This window comes from Dermacentor variabilis, chromosome 7, assembly GCF_050947875.1.
Source record: "Dermacentor variabilis isolate Ectoservices chromosome 7, ASM5094787v1, whole genome shotgun sequence".
Classification (NCBI taxonomy): Eukaryota; Metazoa; Arthropoda; class Arachnida; order Ixodida; family Ixodidae; genus Dermacentor; species Dermacentor variabilis.
In genome coordinates, this window is record NC_134574.1 from 32,380,977 (window position 1) to 32,392,558 (window position 11,582).

At 48.7% G+C, this 11,582-nt stretch overlaps 1 protein-coding gene across 2 annotated transcripts in view; it reads left to right on the forward strand.

The window, feature by feature from the left end:
* LOC142588997 (uncharacterized) overlaps positions 1 to 11,301 on the forward strand; it is a 131,602-nt gene extending 120,301 nt beyond the window's left edge. For both annotated transcript variants that reach the window (XM_075700790.1, XM_075700791.1), the window contains one exon: positions 11,065 to 11,301. In XM_075700790.1, the coding sequence (XP_075556905.1) occupies positions 11,065 to 11,204 (140 nt within the window). In that variant the 3' untranslated portion in view covers positions 11,205 to 11,301. The remainder of the gene's footprint in view (positions 1 to 11,064) is intronic.
* Positions 11,302 to 11,582: the final 281 nt, after the last annotated feature.

An 11,582-nucleotide genomic window follows, 5' to 3' on the forward strand; every position in this document is an offset into this window, starting at 1 on the left:
CTACTAGTAAAGGCACCCTCCCTAGCTCTTTTGTATAGAAAAGTTACCTTGGGTTGAGTTCCCCCCCACCCTGAAACAAAATCCTCGGTATGTGCCTGCATAACCTTAAATTAATACAGTCCGGCGTGATAATTGCTGCCTTCCCTCTACAGCTATCGTTTAATTAAATTTGCAAGCAGACCGTCTTGAGAAGCATCGACGAAAATCACTTTGCCCGCAGAGACGGACCAACGCGTCGTCTACCCGTGGGAGTCGTATACTTCCTTTTTCTTGACTTTGTTCCGGTGACCGTAATCGACGCAGAGAAGCAGCGGTTGATTCATTTCCTTCACTAAGACTACAGGAGACGCCTACGGGCGTTCCGATAGCTTGAAGATGTCGTCGTGAAGAGTTTCGTCGACTTGTCTTATAGCTTCGCGTTCTCGCGTCGAGACTAGGTAAAGGTTCTATCGTTGTCGGCCGAATTCCTCGGGAATTTCCAAAAGCTTAGCATATGGTGTGTGTCGAATCCTTGACGATGATAAGAAGCAGTCCTCGTATTGCAGGAAGAGACCGTTTAGCTGTGCGTGCTTATGCCTTGGAAAACTAGGAATAATACCAAGGTCTGGTTGACTAACAAGAACTGTCACGGCTGAATTATCTGAATCCTAAATAACGAACGTATCTCGGGCTGCTGTAACTTCTATGCAAGCATTCTTCCTGGCTTTGTTAAGGCGCCTAACTTTATGTCAAATTTCTCATTATAGCCTCCGCTTTTCTTGCGCGCAATTCCTTCATCCCCCTCGCGACGCCGATTTTGTTGTGGCGCAGTTGTTGTTGGTCACCCTCAACGATGCCTTAAAGGTCACGCATGTCTTCTGTTCCGATACAAATTCCTATGCTGGTGTGAGGTGGGATAGTGATATGATCATAGAGCACATTCACGGCTAGGGAAGTCAGAATACTATTATATGGTGTCGCTTGGTTCATGTACAGCGTCATTGACTTGTATCGTGTGTCGATAACTGCCTTGTCTTGGCTTAGCAAGTGCATGCCGAAGTTTACATCGTGTGGGTAGTTTGACAAGATAACAAACGTTGCAGGGTAAGTTAGTTTACGCGCTGTTTTCCTAGCCATGTAGATTCCAGTTGGTGTTATCAGGTGTCCTCCAGGTGTCCGGATTTGGGGTCCGTTCGATGCAGTCTTGACTTTAGCTAGGCGGCGAAGGATCCACTCACGATGGAGTAGTCGGTTATTGTGTCCACTATAGTGATGACTAAAGAATACATTGTTGTGCCAAAAAAGGAAAATAAACACTTGGGAAGGAAGAGTACGAAACGACAGATTGAGCGCTGAACTTCAACTGATTTTATTTTTACAGCAGGGCAGGGAGAATGAACAAGTCTTAATTTTCCTTTTTTGGCGCAACAATGTATTCTTTAGATCCCAACCAACCCGCCCAGCAACAAGTTCTACTCGAATAGTGATGACTGCTTGCTAGCACATCGAGAACGCTTGTTCCCCGTATAGCCTTAGGGTTAGGTCACGACGTAGGATCATTGCTTCATAACCCTGTCCTATTGTTGAGCCATCTCGTCGTCAAGTTTTCTGCTGGCGGTGTAGTGTTGGCTTCGAGGCTTCTTAATAGTGCTGTGACGTTGGTACGTCGTCCAGTTGGATGTTGACGAGTCGTTGTCGGCTGCGGAGGATCTTGGACATTTCTACAAACAGCAGCCGCAGGTCAATTGGTTGCATCTTTTAGTTTTCCTGATACGATGTAACTCACCGGCGCCAGATTGTACCAGTGAAGTGTGGGCGCTGCGGCGAAACGTAGTGGCCTGGTGACCGCGAATGGGACGGACGTTGAGGGCTCCACACAGTAGTGTCGGCGTAGTCTGCGCTTTCACGGTAAAACCTCAAAGTCACAAGTTGTGGTTTGGGCATCGGCGGTAGGCAGGCTAGTTTCTCCGCAGTGATGGGCCGAGCTGGCGGTGGTCAGAAGCGCGCCACAAATCTGTCTTCCTCGTGGCATCGAGTGGCCTGACAGGCGGAAGGGCAGGATCTGGTGGTGGTGGATGGGAACTGTGGCTTTATCGCTCCTCGGCATGGGCGTGGAGGAGGGACTTCACAGCGGGTGCCGGATGCGCAGCTCATTGCTGCAGGTTGAGCTCCGCATAATTCCGCTGAATTTTTTTTTCCTTCACACCAAGTCTGTGTATGCAGACCTTCTTTTCCTCGAACCTTTCCGGGTCGGCGTGGTGGAAAAGACGGGTAATCTGTTCTTTAAAGATGGCAACGTTCTCGGTACGTAGATGCAATCTGGTGTCCAGTAGAACTTCGGTCCTTTTTTTTCCGACAACGCACGCAAAGGTACTAAGGAAGTTTCTGCGGAAACAGATCGCATGTTGTAAATGTGGACTCGCCGTTCTCGAAATGTGTCTCCGCAGTGTCCTCAAAATAAATTACACATGGTGCAGCTTGTCTTCATAGTTGCAATTTCTGGAGGCTGAAACCCTTTCAAATTTCCCGAGCCAGATTTCGCGTGGTTCGATGAAGCTCAGTGAAAGAGAGGTGATGCCTGGGGTTGTTGCAGTAAGATGGCTGCAGGTGATGCTCGGTCAGTCGGAGTCATAGTTCACTTGACCACGAGCGTCCTGGTATTTTCACGTAGAAGTCAACACGACGCGGGCAGGTTTTCAAGCCTGCGACCGGCTGGATGGTCAGGGGCGACGATGGTAAGTTTCTAGCGCACTAATACGTGCCGCAATGGTCTGGTCACAAAAAACGACGAGAATACGCCCTGCACGTTCACGGTGTCGAGCGGTAGAATCGGCGGAATCAGGATTCCGCCTGATTGAGCGGGCTTGGCTAAAATATAACTTGTGGACACCAGGCACCAGTGTCGGTCAGGTTTTTCTTCACGCACAAATTGGTGACTCCGGACTTCGCTTCATCACTCTCAGCTCCCGGTGCCTCAGCCGCTTCTCTGAGCCTACCGCCGCAAGGAGCTCGAGCAACGCTGTGTTCGCAGTCCGCCTTCTAACCAGTCGGCCATGGACTCGGATTCTCCCTATCAAGTAATGTAGTCAATACCACTACCCCTCGATTCGAGGTCTCCGCTTTCAAGCTGCCGGAGTTCTGGTCGATGGACTCGAAAATTCGGTTCCTTACCATGGAATCCTTGTTTCGTCGCCACGCCTCTGTTCGCACTTGACTATGTTCGACCAAGTCGTCGGAGTGCTTCCACCTTCTACTGGTACAATTGTTCGCGATATTCTACGCTCCCCATCCGTCGACTGCCCCTATGACCACCTTAAGGCGACGCTCATCCAGCGCACCACCGAAACGGAGCGGCAGCCATTACTGCAATTTATTACAATGTAGGAGCTAGGCGACCACAAACCTACCGACTTATTGCGTCGCATGCAAGGTTTGGCTGGAGACCTGGCTCCTTCAACCAACAGTGCACTTCTCCGGGAACATTACCTGCCGTGACTTCTGCCGCAGATGCAGGTGGCTCTTACTGCGTCTTCATCCTTCATGTAGGAATCTGGCTCTGTTGGCCGACAAGATTATGGATGTCGGTTTTCCCTCCGGTGCCACAGTTCAACGCCCTCCTGACCCTCCTTCCCACTGCGCAACAGGTGGCGACATCTACGCGCGTCTCCTCAAAGATAGCGAAGAGCCAGCACGCCAAGTAGCGCGAATCACAGCTGAGGTCGCTTTCATCCGAATACGCCAACCATGATATGTGTTAGGGCCTCGCCGCCCCAGCCCCGGTCATTCTGGACGCCGTTCCACTCTTGTCGCTTCGCTTTGCGCGCACCACCATCGCTATGGATCTCACACAAAACAGTGCCGCCAGCCCGGCTCCTATGCGGGAAACGGTTGGGGCGAACACTGATGGCGGCAGCTGTTCACGGCCCCAGATCCAGTCGCCTTTTTCAGGTCACTGACCATATCACCAAAGTCCCCTATCTCGCTACAGTGGAGCCGAGATTTGTTTCCTTTCTCCTACGATGGCTGAACGCCGCCATCCTCCCGATTCGCCTCCTCTCAGGGTGGTCAACAGATCGCCCATCAGGACACACGGCCAAAAGTCGGTGGCTCTTAATACAGGCCTATGACGTACCTCTCACTCGATCTTTTTCATGGTGGCCGTGCATCAGCCCATCATGGGAGCCCACTTTCTTTGGCAGCGCAAGCTCGTCGCGAACAACCGACATATCTGCATTTTTGAATCCGACACTAGCTTAAGCGTCCAAGGCGTTTCCTGTCACGCTCCACTACTCCGGCTTCTACAGGCGCGCATGGCCGTTCGTGAACCTTGCGCAGCTGTCCTTGTCGAGTTTGTGGACATCTTCCGGCTCCCCTTCATTCAGTCCTCGGTCGCTCACAGCGTGACACATCATATCGTCACTACTGGCCCGCCCGCCTTTGCTCCGGCTCGTTGCTTCATGTCGGATCATCTCGCTGTCACCAAAAATGAGTTCGAACATGTGCTTGACCTTGACTTTATTCGTCGCTCCTCCAGTCCATCTGCCTCGCGACCCCATATGGTGCCCAAGAAGACTTGTGACTGGTGCTGCTGCGGTGATTACCGTGCTCTCAACAAGACAAATGCCCCGGACTGGTACAAAATACCTCACAATACAGATTTTACGTTGGCACTCACGGCTGCACCATCTTTAGCAAGGTCGACCTCGTGAGAACCTACCACTAGGTTCCTGTGGAACCCTCAGATATACCGGAGACCGCCATTATAACAGCCTTAGGCCGGTCTGAATATCTGCGCATGCCATTCGATCTTCGTAGTACGGTGCATGCCTTTCAGCGTTTTGTTGACCAGGTATTACGTAGCTTGTCATGCTGCTTTGCCTATCTTGACGACATCCTTGTCTACAGCACCACCGTCGAAGATCATATACTTCATCTACATCAATTGCTCGCAAGACTTAGCACGTTTCATCGTGTCGTTCGCGGTGTGAAGAGCGAGTTATATGCTACGGGGTTGGATTTCCTCCGCCATCGAGTGAACCCACAAGGCATTCGCCCACTCCCGACTAGTGTCTAAGCCATCTGAAAGTTTTCTCTGCTATCCACCACTACACAACTGGGCGAATTTCTTGGCCTCGTCAACGGCTACGGCCGCTTCATTCTTCGCTGCGCCAATATACTGCAGCCTCTCCACGACTTTCTCTAGGGCCTCAAAACGCCAATACTTCAGTAGCCTGGAACGACACCACTTGCTGCGCGTGTAGAGGCATAAAAGAAAGCATTTCCAGCGGAATGCTCCTCGTTCACCCAAATGCGAGGCCCCAACATCTGCCATGGTTGACGCAGTCTTGCAGGGTTCCGTTGCTGTTTCTTGGGAGCGCGTCGCTTTATATTTCAATAAGTTTGCGCCTCCTGAATGCCGCTACAGCAGGTGCGACTGAGAGATGCTCGTGATCTATCTGATTGGAAAGGATTTTGCACGTATTCTTAAGGGTGCTCCTTCCATGTCTTTATGGACCATGAACCACTGACTTCTGCACTAGTATCCAGCAGCACCTCCTGTTGGCCCCGCGAAATCAGATTGCTCGCCTACGTTTCTGAATACATCAGCAACATGCTTCACGTCAGCGATCAGTCATCGACTTCACGGCCATGGCTGCGAGGCAGAGTGTCGACGCCGAGCTCCAGCTGCTTCGCACAAGCGGTGCCTGCCTGGTGATCGAAGATATGTTGGTTCCTCACTACTACGTGCCCTTCATTTGTGATATGTCGGCCGGACCTGAACGTCCTTACGTGCCTCGCCCATACCGCCGGGTCGTCTTTGGAGCTGGTAATTTTTCGGCTCATTCTGACATTCACGCAACATTACGACTCGTTACTTCTCTCCATGTGTGGCGCAATATCAACGTGGACGTTCATCGCTGGTCGCGCACGTGCCTCAACTGCCAACAGTCTAAAGTGCATCGCCACACTGCCACTTTTCTTGGCACATTCCCGTTCTCTGACGCCTGCTACAGTCATCTGAACGTCGATATTGTAGGCCCCCTTCCTCCCTGCGGGATCGATGGCTACCTGCGGCCCTATAAAGTAGAACTATTCCAATATATCTCTATTTCAATCAGCTCAAGTGATATTTGCGCAACCACCGACTTAAGCATTGGGCAGTGACCCGCAGCGTTTCCTAAACAGCCAAATCAAATGCTCTTCTCGTTCATAGGAGGTCACTTTTCATGGCTTTCAAAAGGAATAAGATTGCCTACATTGAGTGGTTTTTCTTATCTAATTCACTTACAAGGGCCGAGAATCAAGCTCAAGTGAAGATGGTTTGTATGGTGCCGAGCCAGTGCACTGAATATAGATAACTGGATGAAGGTGGGACGGTGCCGGCGTCTTCGCTCGGTCCGCTTTCTATTATTTAGCTTGCAGGGGATTGAAAGAAGAGATGGCAGAGCAGTGTTGTCTACGTGCCGAAAGGGCTTCATAATGTTATACTGCCCCGCAAATAGCTTTGTTGTGCGCAAGTAAACACATGCTCTCCGGCTGGTGCGAGTAGCCAGTGTCTGAGCAATCTGCGGCAGCCATCATCTAATCCTTTCAGAACAGGACAGTTTTCCAGCTATTCTGAAAAAAACAATTCTCTTCGGCATATTACTGCGTCTCCAACGCGTGCACGTCACTTTGACGCAATCAGTTTTAGCGGGTTTTTTGACGTCGAGTGACCGACAGGTGAAGTGGTTGCTGCCTGAAACTGTTTGACCAATAGCAGAGGGTTCATGGCGAGAAGGCGCTGAATCAGCAACAATAATTTTGTTTTCTTTCATCGAGTCATGCATAATAAGGGTGTACAAGCCATGCCAAATTTGGAGCTGTGGCGGTTTTCGTGGCGGCGCATGGCAGACACGCGAAGTGGGAATGGCCCAAAAAGATTTTGACCAATTTCCGGGTGTTGGTTCCAGAATTGGAAAAGAAAAGTTTGGAATAGCTTTACGTTATAGCGCTCCTGAAAAATTGCATGGACAGGCTCACCAGATGGCCGGTAGTGATACACCTCCTGAACATAACGGCGGAATGGACAGCTCAAGCACTCATCATAGTCGCGATTTTCCGCTACAGTGTTCCTTCCACCATTACGACTTATCAATTCGAGTGAACATCGCTCGGCAATCTATCTCGGCTACTCGGCGTCAATCACATTAAGGCTACATTTTGCTACACGATATCCATTGGTGTCACCGAATGTTTTTACCGCCAACTGAAGGCTTCCCTCATGGCTTCGACTTTTCTTTTAGCATAGATATTGCGCCTTCCTTTAGTTATGCTTGACATCCACACTGCTCTTCGCAGTGACTCTTCTGCCAGAGCCGCCGAGCTTACGTGTGGCACCACTCCACGTGTCCCTGGCGAATTCTTCGACGACTCGCTCACCGTACCTGCCGTTGTTTCCTACTACGCCTACCGTCTACGCACCCTGATGCGTTGCGTCATCGTCGTCGTCTCCCCCCCCCCCCCCGATAAATAGTTCCTCCCAGCCTGTATACGTCAACCGTGGCGTTGAGAACTGCACGCATGTCGTTGTGTGTCACGGCACTATGCATCTTGCATTCCGGTCCCCGTATGCTCGCCCGTTCAGAGTACTCAAGCGTGCCCCTTATCACTTTCTTTAGGTCATCAACGGCCGTGGAGATACGGTTTCCGTCGACAGTCTGAAGCCTGCCTACTTGAACAATGACGCTTTAGCCACTTCTGCTGTCACATTCTTTCCCCACCAGGCCCCTCCTACTCGCCGCTTCCATTTCACACCACCGCCATCGGCGCTTCGCCATTCGTCCAGCTCACGGTTTCCTCGCTAGAAGGGGTGCCCTGCAGCGCACTACTACGTCCCACACTGGTGCGGTCACAAAAGAAAATGGCGCCCCGGCCAACACGCTGACAGTACGCGAGCAGTGGAATCGGCGGAATCAGGCTTCCGCCTGATTTAGCGGGCTCGACTAAACGATATAATTTGTGGGCGCCAGGCACCAGTGTCTCTCTGATTTTTTTTCACCCACAAGTTCTTCGGGATGTGGGTTTGACGGCGGAATCCGGTACAGGAACGCAAGAGCCACTCCACCATATATCATGTTGTATTGACGAAGAATACAGCACTAAACTGTCACTCACGAGTCTGCATTTTGTTGGACGAACCTGTGACTAAAAAAACAGGTAACAGCCTATAACAAAGATAGCGACGACAAAAGTCGGCAATCGTCGAAAAGCTGATATGCGTATAAAATGCATGAGCTTTTATACATGACTCGTCAAAGCTTCCAGGTTAATGGCTGGTGCCTGCGTGCCTTCCACAAAGAACTACATGAGTATTCTAGCACGTACAAGCTGATTTTAAAAGTTTGGAGCTAGCACATACAACAGAGAGATTCAACGACAACATTCGAGCTAGTTCCGAAGAATGCAAGCGCGTCTGGCGCTGAGCGTTAACATTTTAGTTAGGGGGTGAAATGCAGTCTCAAGAAAAATTATAAATATGTTCATGTGTCAATATCATAAATGTAAATAGTAGAGTTCTTTTATAGAAATGTAAGGATGGCGGAATGCTTTCGTTATTTACTTCCCAATACTTCCGACGCAACAGCGGCGTTTTAAAATAGGTTCTCCTTGCAGGCCAAATGACCTCATCCTGCTTGGTCCTATTTGAACAAACAAGAGCTCAATTTTCGCGAAAGGCCAAGAGAAGCGGCTTGGCACTCCGACATTGATCCCTCTAGCATGTGCTTCTTACTTGTCACATAAATAAATTACATCCTGCTTATGAAGGAAAGCTGCATGCTACGTGGGTTTTCTCGTATATATAGCTCACCTATGTACGCCGATATAAAGACGGCATGACGACAAAACACGACGGTTATGAGGTCTATCAATGATCGCTTTGAAAGGGTGATCTTCTCGTAAAAAATGCAACGTTCACAAACTACGCTGACGTAATCCACCAGTTACGAGGGCGGCGTACATCACAGTGCCGCAGCCGGTCATCCTTGCCATCCGTTTAACTGAAAATATGCGTTGTTTCGGAGCCCTTTGCCTAGGTCGCCTTTATTTGTGGCAGATTGATCGGGGCCCTCTTCGGCGGTGCTCGTTGATGGGCCTGCTTGGACGTCCGCCATTCTTACTGGCTCTGGCGGTTGTCTGGCCAGGCCTCTGCTTCTTCGAATGTCTTGTAGGATTGGATTGTCCACAGAGTCTAGTACCCAGAATTTCCATCAACTTTTATGGATATAGAAATAATTTCTTTACAATGAAAAGTATCGACAAGACATGGGACAGTATGAAACAGCCGATCACCCCAAAAACCTCGCGTCGCTTCTCCTTGCTCTTCTACGCTCGAGCTGTGCGGCGTTATCCTATCATTCTTGCGGTGAAGAAATCATCTAGCATAATAAGGAAAAAGGAGATCGTATGGTAAGGTGCGCTTGACCACCTGAAAGCGAGGTGTTGGAAGCAGCAGCTTACAATCTAAAGCCTATAATGTGAACAAATGACGTGCTCGAACACTGACCTGTAGAAAACTGCTGGGGAATAGACAGTTATGGCTTTTAAGTTGCTCGAAATTGAAATGCACAAACACGCTTAAATTGTTCATAGTGTATGTTTCGAACATAGCACCATGAAGCACCGTGAAAGAAAGAAAATTAGAAGGTGCTCTCAGGTGTTATGCTAACTCGTACAAGAATTTTGTAAACCGTGTAATGAGGGATAGAGCTAACGCGATCTTAAGCCACTACAAGGCTGGGACTTATGCCTTGCTGTACTTAGGTTCCTCAAGTTAAACGATTGTTCCGCAGTTTCGATCCAGTTTTTTTGTAAAGGTTGTCGCCACCAGCAAGCGTTGTAAGAACTATGACGCGGCCACTTTTTCAACCAATCATCAAACAGAGCAACGTGGCCACTGTGTGATCGTACTTTGCAGCTGAAACTTCTGTCCTTGATCTAAATACACACACAGGGCATTGTACTAGCGTTTCTCTGGCCATTCGAAAGAAAGTATCATTGTACTAAAAGTGATAAAGGCGGGGACAAAGCAAGACGAAGGAATTAGGCCCTGCATCTGATAGTTTCGGCTGTTCAACAAACAAGTCAAACTTCATTCACTTGCATACCTAAAAGAAAGCCACATTCTTATCAATTATTTAATTCGATTAGTAAGTGGAAGTAATTCGCCCTACGTTGCCCTTGGTGCCTTTGTTGGCTTCTTATGATATGGTTATTAAACATTGGGCCCCTCGCTTAACCCCTTTCCTTCTCGTTTTTACATAACGAGGGCCTCGAATACGGCAACAATGATACCTTTAGTTAGCATGTGCGAGTTGATTGACGGGTTGCCCTCACCCAGAAAGATCACGTGCTAGTGACGCCTGCAGTAGCAAGGATGTTCAACTAACGCCACCAAGGTTTGTGAGCGGTGGCGCCGGCTAGCACTCCCAAGGTTCTTTCTAGTAGCAGCACATAAATATCCAAGGAAGCGCATGGGGATATGGCGCCGCGGCATGCTCAATTCGTTAGAGCATCGCACACGTAATGCGAAGACGTGGGATCGTTCCCCATCTGCGGCAAGTTGTTTTCTCATCCATTTTTATTGTCATTTATTTATCGTTTCTTAAATTCAATTAGTAAGTACAACTAATTTCGAATCACTGTCTGTGCCAATGACTGGCCTAAAATGTATGGGATATACCTGTACAAATAATGCTCAGCCTTGTGCATTCTGAGTGGATTCTAGAGCCTATGATCCTTTCCGCTGCTATCGATGGTCATTTAAACTTCTTTTTTCTCTATGGGTGGACAATTTACTCTTTTATACAGTGTGAATCCTAATCTATTTTTTATTTAGTGTTTATGCTGTTACCATGATGAGACCATTAATATAAACTAGAATCCCTAAGATGAAATAACTAGTACATTAGTCTACAAAATACACAGAAAAACTCAGATAAGAATAATATCCCTGAAACTACGGCATTTGCATAGTGGCCAGACTCAAATCCTCCATTGTTGAATGGAGGGTTTTATGCGTTTTGTTTATGCTTGATCTTACAGAATGTTTCCTCTACGTCCCTAAGGAGATGGAAGACAACGTACCTCGTCATTGCATAGACCACTTCGCCGCCATCTGTGGTGTCGCAGTTCCTGTGTACCGCAAGGACCTCTGCCCTGATGATGAAGAAGACAACTTTTAGACTTCCATTATACACTAAATATGTTTTGGTAAAAAGTATTATGTGTAGAGAGAAGTAACGCACTTAACTCATTAAAAGCACGTCTTTGTTTTCTTGACCGAAATTGCTGAGCTATCCTCCACGATGATACAACGACTATGGCGTTCTAGTACTGAGCACGAGTCGCAGGTCTAATTCACGCCGCTGCGGCCGCGATGCAAGACGCTCGCGTACGTAGGTTAAGTTGCACGTAAATCGTAGGTGTTCAAAATTAGCCCAGAGTCCTTCACTACGCAGTTTGTCATAGCACAAACGTTCACTTGGGAGGCGGCAATCATCAATGAATGAATCAAGCAGTCAATCAACCAATCAATCGATTGATTGAAATTGGCCATTTGC